General features: G+C 33.6%; 1 protein-coding gene across 2 annotated transcripts in view; it reads left to right on the plus strand.

The window, feature by feature from the left end:
• LOC145261124 (cytochrome P450 3A11-like) overlaps positions 1 to 19079 on the plus strand; it is a 273410-nt gene that overhangs the window by 245190 nt on the left and 9141 nt on the right. For both annotated transcript variants that reach the window (XM_080119374.1, XM_080119375.1), the window contains exons 11-12: positions 8472 to 8560; positions 16794 to 16931. In XM_080119374.1, coding sequence (XP_079975500.1) covers positions 8472 to 8560; positions 16794 to 16931 — 227 coding nt within the window. The remainder of the gene's footprint in view (positions 1 to 8471; positions 8561 to 16793; positions 16932 to 19079) is intronic.

The raw sequence follows: 19079 nt of genomic DNA on the forward strand, positions 1-19079 counted from the left end.
AATAGAAAATAAAATCATTTAATCTACCAATAAAATAAAAAAAATTATTGTCACAAAAATTGACAATAATACTATTAAATCTAACAAGAAAATTAACTTCTTTATTATTGTAATAATAGAAAATAACATCATTAAATCTACAAATAAAATTAAATCATTAATTATCATATTAATAGAAAATAAAAACACTACATCTACCAATAACATTTAACCATTAATTATGGTAATAATAGAAAATAAAATAATTTAATCTATCAATAAAATAAAATCATTTATTATCATAATAATAAAAATAAAATCATTTAATCTACGCATAAAACTTTATCATTAATAGAAACTGAAATCATTTAATCCACCAATAATTTTAAACTATTACTTATAATAATAAAAAATAAAGATATTTAATCTACCAATAAAATTGAATCAAATATTGTAATGATAGAAAATAAAAACCATTTAATCTGTCAATAAAATTAATTCATTTATTTATAATAATAGAAAATAAATGCATTTAATCCGTCAACAAAATTAATTAATTATTTTTCATAATAATAGAAAAGAAAGCCATTTAATCTGTCAAAAAATTAGTTAATTATTTATCATAATAATAGAAAATAATATAAATTAATCTACCAATAAAATTAAATCAGTAATTATTGTATTAATAAAAATAAAATAAATTAATCTTCCAAAAAAATTCAATCAATAATTATTATTATACAAGAAATAATAATTTAATCTCTCAGTAATTATAAATCATGAATTATCATAATAATAGAAAATAAAATAATTTATCTACCAATAAATTGAATCATTACTTAATTAAATCTACCAATAAAATTAATAACTAATTATTGTAATAATAGACAATAAAGTAATTTAATCTACCATTAATTTTAATTCGTTAAATATCATAATAATAGAAAATATAATCATGTAATCAAACAATAAAATTAAATCAGTTATTATCATTATAATAGAAAATAAAACGATTTAATCTACCAATAAAATTTAATCATTAATTATTGTAATAATAGAAAATAAAATGATTTGAACTATCAATAAAATTAAATCATTAACTATCATGATACTAGAAATTAAAGTGCTTTTATCTACCACGAAAATTTAATCATAATCGTAATAATAGAAAATAAAATAATTTAATTAACCAACAAAACTAAAGCATTGTTATCATAATTATAAAAAATAAAATAAGGTAATCTAAGAATAAAAAATAACAAATTAATTATCAAAAAAATAGAAAATAATATTATTTAATCAACCAATGAAATTAAATCATTCATTATGATTATAAGAAAAAAATAATTTACTCTAAAAATAAAATAAACTAATTATTTATCATAATAACAGAAAATAAAATAATTTAATATATTAATAAAATGAAATCATTAATTATCACAATAGTAGATGAATAAAATCATCAAACCTATCAAGAAAATTTCATGAATCTTGCTTTCCGGACTGCTGGAGAACTGCTTCTGTGGTACCAGTTTTCAAGAAGTCTGGCGAAAGAAGCGACCCAGTAAATTATCACCCCATTAGTCTGCTCCCACTTTTCGCCAAAATATTTGAGTCCATAATTAATCAAGCTCTAGTCCATCACCTTACAGATGCTAAACTTCTGACCAACCAACAATATGGATTTAGGCAAACCCGTTTCACAGAAAACATCCTAACTGTAATCTCTGAACGTATATACCATTCATTGGACAAAACAGGGGAGGGTAGAGCGGTAGTTCTAGATATATCGAAGGCTTTTAACAGAGTATGGCATGAAGGTCTTCTTAGGAAAATCAGATCATACGGTATCACTGAAAGAATATTTAACATAATTAAATCCTTCTTAGATAAGAATAAAATCCAGGTTGTCCTCGACGGTCGTACATCTAAACAATATGATATAAATGCGGGAGTGCCTAAAGAGTCTATCCTTGGACCTCTATTATTCCTGATATTCATAAATGACCTCCCTGACAAAATTGTCTATGAGATAGGTATATATGCTGATGACACCACACTCTATAACAGACACGACAGGAAAACAAATGAACACATATCTAAAGAAATGGCAGAAACACTAGAGGATGACCTCCGATCTGTAGTGGAATTGAGACAAAAATGAATGGTCACATTTCATGCTGCTAAGACTAAACATGTTTCCTTCAATAATTACAAAAACCCTTCTCTACCACCAATAGCAATGGCCAAAGACTCTTTATCTGAAAATACATCTTTTAAACTCCTCGGTCTAACGTTCACAGGAAACATGAGTTGGAACAATTACATTGAGAGTATTGCCAGGACCGCATCGAAGAAGGTAGGTTCTCTCTACCATGCTAGAAAGCTATTAAGACCTGAAAGTATCCTATACCTCTATAAGGCCACTTTTCGCCCATGTATGGAGTATTGTTGTCATATTTGGGCTGGTGCATCTGCTACTAGTCTCTCGCTCCTAGACAAGGTTCAAAAGAGAGTCGCCAACCTGATAGGTCCTGAACTGTCATCTAAGCTTTAGCCTCTGTCCCATCGATGAAATGTTGCATCCCTCTGCCTGTTCTACAAGTACTTTAACGGTAAATGCTCTGACGAACTGCAAGCACTTGTACTCCCTCAACGTAAATACCCCCGACAAACCTGACAAGCAGCTAAATTCCACCCCTTCACAGTGGAGATTCCTAGATGTAAGAGAGCCTTCTACTCCAGTAGAACCGTAGACTTTGGAATTCCCTTCCGGGTCCCTGCTTCCCCAACTGTACTGATATGCAGAAGTTCAAGTGTAATGTGAACAGACATGTTGCTGCCCAACTCCCTACATAGTACTTCTGTTGCTTATGTCCCTGATATTATCCCCCTACATCAAAGTGGCAACGTGCTTTGTTTGGGGTGAAAATGTAATTAAAAAATTTTTTTAAATAAATAAAATTTAATCATTAATTATTCTAATGATAGAAAATAAAATTATTCAATCTAGCAATAAAATTCAATTATTTATTGTCATAATAATGGAAAATAAAATCATTTAATCTGCCAATAATATAAAACCGTTTATTTTCATAATAGAAAAATACGTTGTAAATCTATTTTAATGTAAAAAAATAAATGTGGGCTTTTGTTTAGTCCTTTAGCATCAGGAAAACTGATAAGAGATTGCATAAAAGTGTGAATAAGAACCTTTTTAAAGATGTTTTATTGGAGTAGAAATGAATTAATGAACTTGAAGACACCATTTGGCACTTGTTTTCTTTGTTTTTCAGTTTCATGTCTATTAACTGTAAAAATCTAAATACATAAATGAAGGTGATGATATAATGAAATCAAATAATAACAAAAATGATTCTTAGATTTTATGATGATGATGTCACTGGTTTAGCAATTCGTGTCCTTTCAACTGGCGGGACACAAATACACAGACAACGTGGAAGACTAAACATGAAAATGCAGGTTAAATAAAAAATATTTGAAAGACATTTAAAAAGTATTTATGAATGAAAGATTAATTACTAACATGCATTTTCTTATATTTGCACTTATATTCTCATGTAAATACAGAAAATATTCTTTTATATATAAACTATTATTATTATTATTATTATTATTATTATTATTATTATTATTATTATTATTAATAATAATAATAATAATAATAATAATAATAATAATAATAATAATAATAATAAAGCAAGGAATTGTCTTACTCATGTTTGGATGTTTTATGTTTCTGTTTTTGCATACATTTTTTCCGGCCAAAAGCGTCAATAGCGGCGGAAGTTAAAAAACAGCAAATGAAACAAGTAAGAGTTTCTAACCGAAATTTTAATTTGAACGTGAAATTCATGGTTAAACAAGGAATTGTCTTACACATGTTCGGATGTTTCATGTTTTTGTGTACATTTTTCCGGTCGTCAGCAGCATCAGCGGCGGAGTTTTAAAAAATAGCAGAGGGGGAAAAAAAAGAAGCGTTTCTAACTGAAATTAGAATTTAAAACTTGAATTCACGATTAAACAAGGAATTGTCACATGTTTGGATGTCTTATGTTTCTGTTTTTGTGTGCATTTTTCTGGCCAACATCAGCAGAGGAGTTTAAAAAAAATAAACGAACACAATTATTATTATTATTATTGTCATTGTTCTTCTACTTTTTATTTTTTATTTTTATTTTTATCATTATCATTATTAATATTATTATTATCATTATCATTATCATTATTATTATTATTGTTATTTAAAAAAATTACAATATTGGTTATTACTATTATCACTAATATTATTACTAGTAGTAGTAGTGGTGGTGGTGGTGGTGGTGGTAGTATGTTTTTATTATTACTGTAGCTGTAATGGTAGGTGCTGTTTTTTGCTGTCATTGCTATTGTTGTTTTTGCTGTTAATATTATTGCTACCGATATTAGTGTTGCCATTATCGTTGTAGATTTTATTTCTATTGTTGGTGGTGGTGTTAATGGAAATAATGGTGGTGATGGAGGAAAAAGTTCGGGAGGGGATCTTTGACCTAGGTGGGGAACCCTCCTAGAGATAATGTCTCGACAAAACTATCAGTGGTGTGTAACTTTAAATTCACTAACCCCATTTATGGGAGAATGTCAAATCAAAATATTGAAAATAACTACGTGAATGAGGCTAGAACATCTTGTGATGGTCTCACGTCAGGTAGGTGTCCCACTGGTCAACAGGGTGGGTCCTGCGTCATCATACAACTGTTCAAAGTTCTGAGGGTGTGGCTGGATATAGGGGGAGTGAGAATTGCCAGAGAGGGTCCCAAGACACGAAGGGAGTTGGAACAGGAAATGTAAAAAAAAACGGACGGATGAGGAAAGAAGAGTATTGTGGGAATGCTTTGTAAGAAGTGGAAGTACCAAATCTGGTGGATATATCCGAAAAGTGAAGGAAGAATGGGAATCGAGAGAAGAAGGAGCTAGAAGTGTCGCGAGTTTGGTATCCAAGTTAAAACAAATTAAAAATAACAACCTACTTTATGTAATTGCAAGAGAAGAGATTGAATGGATGGTTAGGAATGAAATGAATAACGAAAGTAAAATTGATGAAACTAGCTCTATTGAAAAAACTGAGAGAGTGGAAGTGCAGAAGGGAAATGTAAGCGATGATGGGAGGCGGACAACTGAGGAGGAATGGAATCCTATGGTAAGGGGAAGTAATGAGAAAGAGTTTGAAGGATACAAGGCAGATGAGATCATTGACAATGGAGCCAGTGAAAGGAGCAGATGTATGGAGAAGTGGTGATGAAGTTCGAACTTTGACTTCTGTAGAAAAGGAAGTACTTCAGAAGTTAAGAGAGGTTCTTCTTAGAATGGAGAGTAGTGATAGGTAGAAGGTGAAAAACGAGGTAAAAATAATTCAAGGAGTAATTCACAACATCATAAGAAAGAACATATCGATTACGAAACTTAACAGGTTTCTGTATGCAGTGTCATACGTTATTGCGAATCGTCTTGGCTTAATACAGAAGAAAAAGGGAGAAATGAAGGATAGAAGGCCACACTGGCAGAGGCGGCTTGAAGAAAGTATTAAATGGTGGCGAAAAGAAATTGGTAGAATCGAAGAAATAAGAAAAGGAGTTAAACTAGGACAGAAGCCAAGGACGAGCCTGAAATGAGGAATAGATTGCTGGAAAAAGGAAACCATGAGTGTTCTAACAATGTTGAAAGAGAAGGTCCACACTGGTGGTATGAAAATTCGAAACTTTGTTGGAAAAAGTGTTGCATTTCGGCAGAACAATCTTTTCCAGAACAAAACCATCTCAGCTGTATAAATAATTAAATAGTAGTAAACAGGCGGGAAATAACAACACTCTAAATGCAGATAATGCCAGGAAGTTCTGGAGTGAGATTTAGTCTGTCAAAGGGGGAATATAATAAGAAGGCTAGCTGGTTGGGAGAGGTCAGAGAAAGGCTATCAGAAATGCAGCAGATGAAGAACGTTGAGATAACCATTGATGACATTAAGGCTGGCATATGAAGGATGACAAACTGGAAGGCACTTTGTCCCGATGGAGTGATGGGTTTCTGGTTTAAACAGTTTTCATACCTTTATTCACCTATAGCTGCTGCTCTGCAAAGGGTTGTAGAGTCGAGAGATGTCCCTGATTGGCTTGTGAAGGGATGAACAACACTGATTAGAAAAGATCCTGCAAAAGGAACATATGCCAATAATTATAGAGCAATTAAATGTCTGCCATTGATGTGGAAACTGAAATATTTGCGTAGAAAATTTATGAACATCTTGAGAGTAATGGTATTTTTCCTGACGAACAAAAGGGGTGCCATAAAGGCTCGAGGGGTACTAAAGAGCAACTACTAATTGATAAAGCAATAATGCAGGTTGCGAAGAAGAAGAAGAGGAATCTGAGGGTAGCATGGATCGATTACAGAAAGGCTTATGACATGGTTCCTCATTCATGAATACGTGAAACACTATTGATGATGAAGGTTGCTGAAAATATGGTAGGGCTTTTGGAGACAAGTATGGATCAATGGAAAACGGTGCTGATAGCAAACAGAGGATATTTCAAGGAGATTCGTTATCGCCACTTCTTTTTGTAATAATAATGATGCCACTGAGCATCCTCTTGAAGAGATAAAAACTGGGATATAATTTTGGATCTGGTGACAGATGCCTCAGCCATCTACTGTTTATGGATGATTTGAAAATATTCGGTAGAAATGAAAAGGAAATGGAGAGACTGGTAGAACTTGTGAGGACATACTCAGAAGACATCGGGATGGAGTTTGGGATTAGTAAATGAGCGGTGCTGGTGATGAAAAGAGGAGTAAAGGTTCATTCGAATGGAATAGTGCTGCCAAATCGAGAAATCATGAAAGAAATAGGAGATACGGGATATAAGTATTTGGGCGTGATGGAGGGTGTAAGTATCATGAACAGAGAAATGATGGAAAAAGTCAGGAAGGAGTATCTTAGAAGAGTGAAACTAATTGCAAAATCGAAACTGTATGGAGGAAACCTAATGAAAGCAGTAAATGCATGGGCAGTCAGTGTTTTGAGATACAGTGCGGGAATTTTAGAATGGTCTGACAAGGATTTGCATGCCATGGATATCAAAAAAAGAAAAGTTTTACCAATGGTTGGTATATTTCACATTTGAAGTAGCGTAGCAAGGCTGTATCAAAAGGGGAAAGATGGTGGGAGAGGATTGAAAAGTGTAAAAGATTGTGTTAGAATCGAGATGTCGTTGAAGGAGCATGTGGTTAGAAGTGAGGAGTGGATGCTTAAGGTTGTGGCCAATGAAGTGAAGGTATGTGAGACCAAGGCTAATTATGTGAAACGTATGGATAGAGAAAGGGCAGAGGAACTGATTAGGAAGAAAATGCATGGAAGGTTCTTCCAGGATATAGCAGAAGTGGCTGATGAAAGATCATGGCAATGGCTTAGAGCTGGGTATCTGGCTAAGAATATTGAAGGTTTTGTTTGTGCAGCGCAAGAGCAGGCATTAGGATCACGATTGTTCAAAAAAGTGGTTCTAGGAGAGGAAGTTGCTGCAGAATGCCAGATTTGTGGTAAGAACTCAGAGTCAATTGTGCACCTTGCAGCAGGGTGTAGTAGACTGGCGCAGAGAGAGAGAGAGAGAGAGTACCGCAAAAGACACGATCATGTGGGACTCTGGATATATTGGGAGGTGTGTAAGAGGGTTGGGGTGAAGTGTGCTGGAAAATGGTTTGAGGAGGTGTCTGATAAAGTGAGAACAAGTGAGGATGGAAATATAGAGGTATGGTGGGACAAAAGTGTCATAATGACCAAGCAATTGGAACATAATCGTCCGGATTACGTCGTCATTGACAAGGTCTCAAAAAACTGGCAGATTGTAGACTTCTCAGTATCCTGGGACAGGAATGTGAGACAGAAGAAAATGAGGTGGAGATAAAGCGTATACACGGGGTTAAAACACAAATAATATTGGTCGTAGTTGGTACAATAGGAGTAGTATCAAGTCGTCTGGAAGGACAATTAAAAAAACTACAAAATCCCCGATGTTTTAGGCGGCCTTCAAACCTCTGCAATTATAGGTACCACCAACATCCTTAGGAAAACCCTTGATTTTTGAAGCTCCTGGTTTGAAGCCGGGATTAAGGGAAATCCTCTGGAAATGAATCCCATCCCTTTCCAGAGAGACGTTCATAAACGAAATCAGAATAATTATTATTATTATTATTATTATTATTATTATTATTATTATTATTATTATTATTATTATTGATGGAAATCAGCCAAAGAAAAATGTGATTGTTCTTTTTAAGGCGATTATGTGTAAAAATTCTTAAAACTTGAGCGAAAGGAAAAAATCACTATAATAATACAATGAAATTATGACTTAGAAGTGTTCTTAAAGCCTATCGATTTAATTAATTTGTTTGGAGAAATGTTAAAATCTGAATTGTTATTATTTCTCTTTACATTGCAGGAGGCTGCAAACTATGACAATGTTCAAAAGCTTCCTTATCTTGACATGTGTATGTCTGAAACCTTGAGACTTTATCCTATTGCTAGCAGGTAAGAAATCCTAATACATTCAACAGCAATAAATACAAATATTTTTATGCAGTTTTTTTTTATTTATTATATTCACATCGAAATAGATCTGGCATGAGATCAGAAGGCAGAGAAAAAAAAACGAACAACCGAAAAACATACTCAGGCTGCTCAAAAAGAAACTATGAACAAAGCCGTCGGCATTTTCCGGAAGTGCCGCCTCATAAGATCAGCAATAAACTCATATTTTCATAAGGAGATAAAGTAATGCAAAGTGTAACTGGGTGTCATCGCTTGAATTCCATATAAATTATTAATTATAAGTTGGATTTCTAAGGTGTGATTTATCAAATCCAAGTTAGACATTTAATATTTAATATCTATTAAGATAGGAACAGTGCCAATAACGGACAAACTTTAAAAGACGCTCTAAATTAAATTATATAAATAATCGAATTTATTAAAACTGAGCATTTATTGTTTCTTCGTTATTTATAAACGCCAAAGCTACTTGTGAAACTTATACGAAAACACAGAAGACTTCTTGACAGCTGGTCTGTAGAACTGAGCTCTAAGAATGGATCCTTGGTTAATGTCACAACCGCGGGAGCAGTTTGTCTGTATAACATTCTACCTCATAAATGCACCTCGCTTCGAGGGCTTGATACCTTAAATGACACATATTTGGAATCAAGATAATATCAGAAGCTTTAAAGCTGCAAATGTGAAGTGTCTTATAACAATCTGAATTCTAGGAACCAACAAAATGTTAGTTTGCAATAAAATTGAACTGATCAACCCAGTCAGCCAAGTCTTTACAGAAATACAATATGATCTTTATTCTTAAAGGACATGACTTTTGTGAAAAAAATACGCCATCAAATTTTTTCATTTCTTTTAATTAAAACAGAAATGAATCAGTTTGTTGGAGTATGTAATATTCTTATTATATTGAAGGTTTTTTTTTATCATAAAAAAGATTTGAAGATTATTCTTCTTCTTATCTTCTTCTGCTTCTTCTTCTTATTATTATTATTTTTATTATTACTATTACTTTTATTATTATTATTATTATTATTATTATTATTACTATTACTATTATTATTATTATTACTATTACTATTATTATTATTATTATTATTACTATTATTATTATTATTACTATTATTATTATTATTTTTATTATTATTACTATTACTATTATTATTATTATTATTATTATTATTATTATTATTATTATTATTATTATTATTATGACGTTTCTGGATTTTTTAGATGAGGGTAGTCATTCATATTATTTGGATTCTTTGAACTACTGTTCTTGAGTGTGATTTTCACAAAGTTTCAGTCGATGTAACCTCCCACCTTCTTCAAGTGTATCTTGTTAAACTCGAGAATTTGCACGGAATTTCAAGCAGAACTTCATGGCATGCTCTTGTTCCATCAGCCATGACTGAATAGAAGTCCTAAGTAATTCGCAAATGTATTTTTTCGTCGTGAGAATTGAATCTTCAACCTTCAGGGGAATATCATTTTTTACAATTGATTTTTCCAAGTACTCTAACCACGCTCCTACTATTAGTGGCGTTATCTTTACTTTCTTCATTTTCTAGCTTCTGGCCAGTTCCGTGTATTTGTTCTGCTTTTCAGTTTCCTTACTCTTCACTCGATGGTGTGCTAAGATGGTAAAATCTACAATCTAGCAGAACTTTTCCTTTTCGTTAACTATTATGCCATCCGGTATTCTTGCTTGGATGGGGTTATTCGTTTGTATATCTATGTCCCATAGAATCTTATTACTTTCATTTGCCGGGTTGTGTTTGTACGATTTATCTGTGTGTTCGAGATGCAATTGTTTGCATAATTGCCAATGTACTGCCTTCCTCACTTTGGGCTAGTTTGTTCTATTCACTTATTATGTGGTTTATTGTTTTGTCTCTTAGTCTACAGAATCTGCATTTGCTGTTTTCTTGTGTCTTGTTGATACATCTTGTGATAGGGTTGGTTCTAATCGCATTGTCTTGCACGGCTGTTATTAGTATTTCAGTTTCCCTATTTAGGTTTCTTTATTGTAGCCATTTCCAAGTGTTTTTGTTAGTCTCTTCTTTTGTAATCCTGATGAATCGTTCATGTAGCTGTTCTCTTCCCATTTTTCTTTCCTTGTCTTATTTCTCGTCTCTTTTTCTATTTTCTTTGTTTCTTCCGCGTCTCTAATCAGTAATTACTTTTTCAGTGTTCTGTATTATGTATTTTTTAATTCTTTTTTATTTTTGTTTTTGTGTGTTATATACACAGTCTTCTATGCAGACTAGCCCTCTTCCTCCTTTTTTCCTTTTCACATATAGTCGGTCAATATCATTCTTCAGGTGTAGTGCATCATGCATCGTCATGAGTTTCCTGGTCTTCTGGTTGAGCTTCCTCAGTTCTTCTTTGGTCCAGCTTATGAACGGTTCAGCGTATCTTATTAGTGACACTGCACACATGTTTATTCGTTTAATAAGGTTTCGCCTATTTAGTTTAGTTTCGAGGAGTTTTTTATTCTTCTGAAGTGTTCCTTCTCTTTCATTTCCGTTTGATGATGTCTACTTCCAGCACTCACAAGTATTTGTAGCTATTATGTTAACCTAGTGCCCTCATTTTTGTTTGATTGGGCAGTACTATACCTTCTGTTGCTTCTAGTTTTCCCCTCCTCGTGGTCAGCAGTGCACACTTTTCCACATCGAATTCCATTTGGATATCCTGGCTAAAGATTCTAATCATGCTTAGTGTTTCTAGTGCTGTCTTTGGTTTTGCAAACAGTTTTAGTTCATTCATGTACATTAGGTGGTTCACTCTTTTTTCTATTTAGCAAACTTGTATCCGGCTTGGCATTTTCTCAGGATGTTTTTCAGGGGCATCATGGCTATGATGAACGACACCTTGGAAGATCCCTCTTTTTATTTTGATTACAGTTATATATTGTCCATCAGCTATCAGTTCAAGTATCCATGTTTTCATTGCATTTTCTATCAGATTGGTCATATTACCTGGTATTTTGTACATTCTCAGGCAATCTATTATTCATGCTTGTGGGATTCTATCATATTCTTTCTTATAGTCTATTCAGTCCTTGGCTAAGCTCTTTTTTCTACTTTTGACCTCCTTGAGAATCCTTTAGTCTATGTATAATAGGTCATGTGTTCCTCTTTTTCCTTTTTGGCATCCTTTCTGTTGCTCTGTAAGTAGTCCACGTTTATGAAGTGACAAATAAATTGGTTCTCTCAGTTGTGCAGTAAGTATTTTCCACAGGTAAGCATGTAATTGGCCTGTAGTTGCTGAGGATAGTTCCACTTTTTGTGTCTTTTTTCATCAGTATTGTTCTACCTTTGGTCATCCATTCTGGTATGTGTGCTTCGTGGATGCATCTTTTAGTTGCTGAGCTCGCCTTTCATGTAGTGTTGTGAATTTCCTAAACCAATAGGCATGTATTCACTCATGATCTGATGCTCATCAGTGGGCCATTTTTGTAGGGTTGTGTTGAGAGTTTCCTTGCTGATTACATTCTCTGTTCCTTCTTCGATTTGCTGTGACTCTTCTTTCATTTCTTCCAACCATTCTGCTTTCCAATTATAATCCTTTCGTTTTTTTCCATATAGTAGCGTTTTGTTTCTGTTGGGTCTGGTTATTCTGTTTTTGTTTTTCCTCCATTTACATTTTGGTAGAATTGGCTTTCATTATTTTCAGGTCCTGTTTTGCTTGCACTGTTCAGATTTGTATCGGTATCGTCTTTATCTCGCTTCTTTTTCTGCTATTTTTCCTTCATTTCTTCCTGTTTCTTGTTGAGCCTCTCTACAACATTTCTACTTTTCCATCCTCTTCTAGTTATTTTCATCTCGTTTATCGCTTTGGCTTCTTTCTTTAGTTTGTTGATTTGGGTTTCCAGCCTCAATTCCCATCCATGCTTTTTGGTCCCTTTTTCTTTCTCAGTCGTTTTTTTTTTCCTTAAACTTTATGTTTACTGTCTTGGCACCCGCATAGATTAAATTGTTTAGGTCTGTAATGATATCTGTTGAGATGTATGGGAGGAATTCGTTCACTTTTTCTGCATTTGCTTTTACTTTCTTCAACTCTTGGTTGCTTAAGAGTGAAAGCTTTGTTTTTTCCTCGTTCATAATTTTCCTGATGTTTTCTACTTCTTCAGCTAATTCATTTTCCTTAAATTCTATTGTTTCATAAGTCTCGGTCTTCATGTTTCTTGTATTCAAGATTTGTAGTTCTTCTGCCTCTGTAGTTCCGATGTTTGGGATTTCCTCCAGTCTGTTGTACCATTTGTCTTTTGTTGTATTTCTATCTAAATCAATTCTAGATTTGAAAGCCAGCCTCTCTTAAGGATAAGTTTCGCTTGGTCTGAAATTCTTTATTCTGATGTATGGTAGTCACTGGACATGTTGCATAACTCTTTCAAGTGTTTGCATCTGTTATCTTTGAGATGACTTCTGTAATAGCATTCCATTACTAGTCTATTCTTTCTTTTGTTCATTTTTTTCCTCGGCTTTTGGGTCGGTGTTGGCTACTTTGATTCTCATATGTTTTATTTGTATTGCCTTGCTACTGGAAATTAGAAGGAACACTTACGTGTTCTGTGTCAGTGTTATTGTTTCTGAAATAAGAAGAGGAGCCAACATTCACAGGATGACGACAGAGTCTCCCATGCTGACCACCGAGAGATGACACCCATTATTATTATTATTATTATTATTATTATTATTATTATTATTATTATTATTTTCATCGACCCTCAATGAGCTTTCACATAGCTCATCAAAGATCTCTCCTTGAAAACAACCTTTCGTGTTTCCTGGAAGCTGAGTCTCCCAGGTTTCCAGTACTCTCCACCTCTTTTGATAACATTTGCAAATAAATTTGTGTTATCGCAACAGCCTCTTACTATTGGTTTCTTGCTGGCAGCAGCCATTGGTCTCTACTGGAATTTAAGTGGCATTAAGCCTCCCCAAGATCCCAGTTCTCTTCACACATGTCCAGCAGAGGTCAGGTCAGTGCTCTCTCCTCGGTCTATCCATCCTCCTTCTCGGCTATTTAGTATCACTTTTTAAGGGAGGTGGTGAAGGGGGCAATGGTAGGGGGTAGGGGAAGGGATAGAAAACGTATAGATATGCAGTTTTAATGATCTTGGTTCCATGTAACGCTTCTTCATGTTTTTTCTTTGCAGCAGTTTGTCTGGCCCATTCATGTGGCTCATGTGAATCTCTGCATTCAAGGGTTTTTCTTAATATTTCAGTTGTTTTCATTAATGTTATTCGTTGTATCTTTCCAACCATTCCTGTGATTCCAATTTCTGCCATTCTTTTTGCAAAGTTTTTCAAAATTGTTCCTAGTGCTCCTGTTATTATAGGTATTATCCTGATTTTTCATCATCCACATCCCTTTCAGCTCCCTGGCTAGCTCTGTGTATTTGCTCCGTTTTACCTTTCTTTGGTGGTCAGCTGGCACAGCAAAGTCTATGATTTGACAGGACATTTCTTTTTTGTTAATTATTACAACATCCGATCTATTTGCTTGGATGGGTTTATCTGTTTATATGGCCATGTCCTATAGGATTTTGTGACTATTATTTTCAATTACTGTTGCCGGCTTATGCTTGTACCATTTGTCTGTGCATTCGAGATACAGTTGTTTGTATGATTCCCAGTGTACTGCCTTCCCCATCTAATTGTGCCTGTTCTTGTACTCCCGGTCGGCCAGTTTGCTGCATTCACTTACTATATGCTTCATCATTTCTTCTATTTGTCCACAGAGTCTGCATTTGTGTTTTCTGGTGTTTTGTCGTTCTTTGCTTTGATGTCGTTGGTACTTATCGAGTTATCTTTTGCTGCAGTTATTAGGGATTCAGCTTCTCGGTTTATGTGTCCTTTTCGCGTCCATGTCCAAGTGTTTTTCTTATTCTCATCTTTTGTCATTCTTATGAATCTTCCATGTATTTGTTTCTCTTGCCACTTTTCTTTTCTCATCTTATCCTTTATCTCTGTTTAGTTGAATTTTTTCAGTGTCTCTCATTGCCATAATTATCCTTTCAGTGTTCTACATTATGTATTTTTCTAGTTCTTTTTTGTGTCATGCACACAGTCTTCTATATTAACCAATCATCTCCTGCCGTATTTTTTTTCACATAGAGTCGGTCAACATCGTCCTTTGGTTGTAGTGCGTTGTGCATGAGCATGAGTTTCTTGGTCTTCTGGTCGAGCTGTCTCAGTTCTTTTTTAGTCCACCCTCTAAACGATCCAAAATATCTTACTAGTGATACTGCCTATATATATATATATATATATATATATATATATATATATATATATATATATATATATATATGTATTTTATTAGGTTTCTACTATATTATTTAGTTTCCAGAAGTTTTCTTGTTCTCCTGAGGTATTCCTTTCCAGTTTTCTTTTTCATTTGCTTTGCTTTGATAACGTCTGCTTCTAGAAATCGCAAGTATTTATAGGCGTCTTGTTTTCTTCGTGCTCTCATCTCCATTTGATTGAGTAGTTGCACGCCTTCCATCGTCTTCAGTTTTCTCTTTAGTAGTGCGCACTTTTTTATAGTAAACTCTATTTGGATATTCTTGCTGAGGCTCCTATTAGTGTCAATTAGTGTTTCTTGTTCCTTTTCGATCCATGCAAAAAGTTTCATACCGTACATGTACATCAGGTGGTTCATTATTTCGTCTGTATTGGAGAACTTGTATCCGGCTTCACACTTTCTCAGTATATTGTTCAGGGACATCATGGCTATGATGAACAGTAATGGTGAGAGTGAATCTCCTTGGAAGATGCCTCTTTGTATGTTAATTTCTGTCATGTGTTGTTCATCAGCTGCCAATTCCAGTCTCCATGTTCTCATTTCATTTTCAATCATGTTGATGATCCTGCTTGGTAGTTTATACATTTTAAAGTATTCTATTATCCATGCTTGCGGATCCTATCATATGATTTTTGTAGTCAAACCATGCCATGGCTAAATTCTTTCTCCTTCTTTTTTTCTTCTTTACAATCTTTGAATCTCTATATAGCAGATTATATGTTCCCCTTTTTCCTTTTCACCATCCTTTCTGTTCTTCGGGAAAAAGTTCACGATTATTCAGAGAGTAGTAGATTTGTTCCCTCAGTTGGGCTGTTAGTATTTTTTACATAGATGGTAAGCTCGTGATAGACCTATAGTTGATGGGGGCAGTTCTTTTTTCTATGTTCTTTTCTTTTCTATGTATCAGTGTGGTTCTTTTTTCTATGTTCTTCTGTATCAGTGTGGTTCTTTTTTCTATGTTATTCGGTATCTTTTGTGGTTCTACCTTTTGTCATCCAATCTGGCACGTTTGTTTCCTATATACATCTTCTCATGTTTTCAGCTAATCTTTTGTGTGATGTTGTGAATTTTTGAACCAGTATCCATGCATCCCGTCATGCCAGTTAACCATTTTCCTATGGTTTTCTTTAGGGTTTCCTTGCTGATTTCATTCACTATTCCTTGTCCTATTTGTTGTAACTCCTCTTTCATGCCTTTCAGCCATTCGGCATTGTTATTGTGATCCCATCGTTCTTCCCATATTTTGCTTTAGTAGAGTTTTGTTTCTGTCGGGTTTGGTTGTTCTATTTTTTGTTTTTCCTCCGTTCACATTTTCGTAGAATTGGCTTTCAAATATCCTGTTTTGCTTACACTCTTCAGATTTGTGTCTATATCGCCTCAACCCCACTTCTTTTGCTTCTATTTTTTGGTTCAGTTCTCCATGTTTCTTGTTTAACCTCTCCCAGCTAGTCACATTTCCAATGTTCTATCTTCTCCACATTGCTTTCTTCCTGTTATTGGTTTGGCTTTTTTTTTTATATATTTGTTCATTAGGATTTCTAGCCTAATTTTCCATCCAGGTTTTATCGGTCCATCTTTCCACGTCTATTTTTCTGATTTGAACTTCATACTTACCATCTTGGCTCCTGCGTAAGTTAAATTGTTTAAATCGCTGATTGTATCTGTTGTGATGTGTGAGAGGAGCTTGTTAACCTTCTGCTCTTGGTTCCTTAAAGATGGGAGCTTTGTTTTTTTCTCGTTCAAGAACTGTATTATTTTTTATTTCATCTGCTTCATCCTCTGTTAGTTCTGTTTTATCGATTTCCACGCTTGTAGAATAAGGTCTTCGTTGGTCCTCCACCTTTTATTATTATTATTATTATTATTATTATTATTATTATTATTATTATTATAGAGTCAATCGAGAAGCTAAAAAAGACATATGTCTCGGAGATTGGACGATTCCGAGCAAAACTGAAATTGTTATACCAATTTATGCGATTCATCATCTCCCGGAATATTGGCCAGATCCAGAAGTATTTGATCCTGAAAGGTAAGATATGCTCATTGAGATCCACTCATCATACACAAAATTTTAATGTGTTGTGTATTTACAAGAACGTAATTCAATTTGCACAGGGACAAACAAACGAGCACGTAATATACATAAACCTTTTTTATGGTGTATACTTATAAGGTTAATAATATAGTTATAGGTTAATAATATAGTTATAAGGTTAATAAAATAGTTATAGGTTAATAATATATAGTTATAAGAATAATAATATAGTTATAGGTTAATAATATAGTTATAAGATTAATAATATAGTTATAAGGTTATTAAAATAGTTATAAGGTTAATAATATAGTTATAGCAATTGTCTGTATTTTTGAGATAAGGTGTTTTTATTTATTGAGATTGTCGGACTGACTTCCTCATCTTGGTTGTTATAGTTACAACGTTTCGGCCGTTTTGCCATCCGGCCTTCATCAGGTGTTTTGTATCGAACTGGGGAACCGTTTATTAGGAGTCTCGAACCCAACCCTTTATTATTATTACGGGGGTACCGTGTTCGGACTCCAGCTAGGCTCTGGTGGGACATAGTTGCTGATTCTCTGTTTTAAATGTTACTTTTCACTGCCTTCGTTCAGGATTGAACTCAGCACCATTGGGTAAATGTAAACTTTGATACAACGTCTAGGACCACTCGGCCATATGTCACTAGGACAATTCTTAGTTGGTTTTTGTTAATGTTAAACCTATGTTGTTATTCAAGGTTTTCTCTCTCTATCAGAGGTGTCCAAATTGCATTCAGCTCTACCCTTGGTTTGCTCAGTAGGTTGTTATGTCCGAGCATGTGAGCTGTTTCTTTAAGTTTTCTCACTTTCCAGTGGGTCTCTCTGTTTATTATTTTTACTTCATCCCATAGGGGGCGATGGTCCCCCCTCTTCATCCACATATGGCTAGGTATACCCGATTTTTCCGTCTCCTTTTTAGTTACCACTTTTCGGTGTTCTCCCACCCTTACTTTACTTTACTTTACAGCATGTTTCACCCTTGTAAACCTTTCTGCAACTGCATGGGATGGAGTATATGCAGTTCTTGGTCATGTTCTCCTCCATGCGGGGCTTCATGCGACATCTGGTACGAGTTATAAGGTTAATAATATAGTTATAAGGTTAATAATATAGTTATAAGGTTAATAAAATAGTTATAAGGTTAATAATATTGTTATAAGGTTAATAAAATAGTTATAAGGTTAATAAAATAGTTATAAGGTTAATAATATAGTTATAAGGTTAATAAAATAGTTATAAGGTTAATAAAATAGTTATAAGGTTAATAAAATAGTTATAAGGTTAATAAAATAGTTATAAGGTTAATAATATAGTTATAAGGTTAATAATATAGTTATAAGGTTAATAAAATAGTTATAAGGTTAATAAAATAGTTATAAGGTTAATAAAATAGTTATAAGGTTAATAAAATAGTTATAAGGTTAATAATATAGTTATAAGGTTAATAATATAGTTATAAGGTTAATAAAATAGTTATAAGGTTAATAATATTGTTATAAGGTTAATAAAATAGTTATAAGGTTAATAAAATAGTTATAAGGTTAATAAAATAGTTATAAGGTTAATAAAACTAAAATTTTGATAATTATTATGGTTGTTTACTTGCACATTGTTTTAGATATTTGGAGGAAGGGTGTGAGACGAGAAGTGATTGGAAGGTCGGAAAAGGGTTAATCCCTGCCTTGGATAATTTATGTTACGTTTCTAATTCTTTTTATGTTTTGCTTCAACTTCTGTTATGGCGGAATTCCCTACGAATGAACTGATCCATATACATAAATACCGGGAGAGGCGGCATTAATATGGGGTCTAGATACGAAGATCCAACAGAGCTTGTTCGTGGGCTGTTCGAACAACTCAAATTTGTGTATTTTCTTATTAATACATTTTTCTATTTTATTCCCGCGTCCTGTTTTCCTTGTTTCTCTTCTTTAACTATGCTTATAACACTGGAGAAGTAGGATTTGTAAAGTATGTGCTCACAAAAATTCGTTATAATACTGGCGAATTTGGATTCGATCATCAAAGAATACTCCGTTTAAATAAATCTAGTTAACTTTGCTATAACACTAGCAAACGAAGAACGAATACACGTATAATATTTGACGACTAATTGCGAACT

This window comes from Euprymna scolopes, chromosome 37 (genome assembly GCF_053919585.1).
Source record: "Euprymna scolopes isolate OS-2025 chromosome 37, ASM5391958v1, whole genome shotgun sequence".
NCBI classification, from domain to species: Eukaryota; Metazoa; Mollusca; class Cephalopoda; order Sepiida; family Sepiolidae; genus Euprymna; species Euprymna scolopes.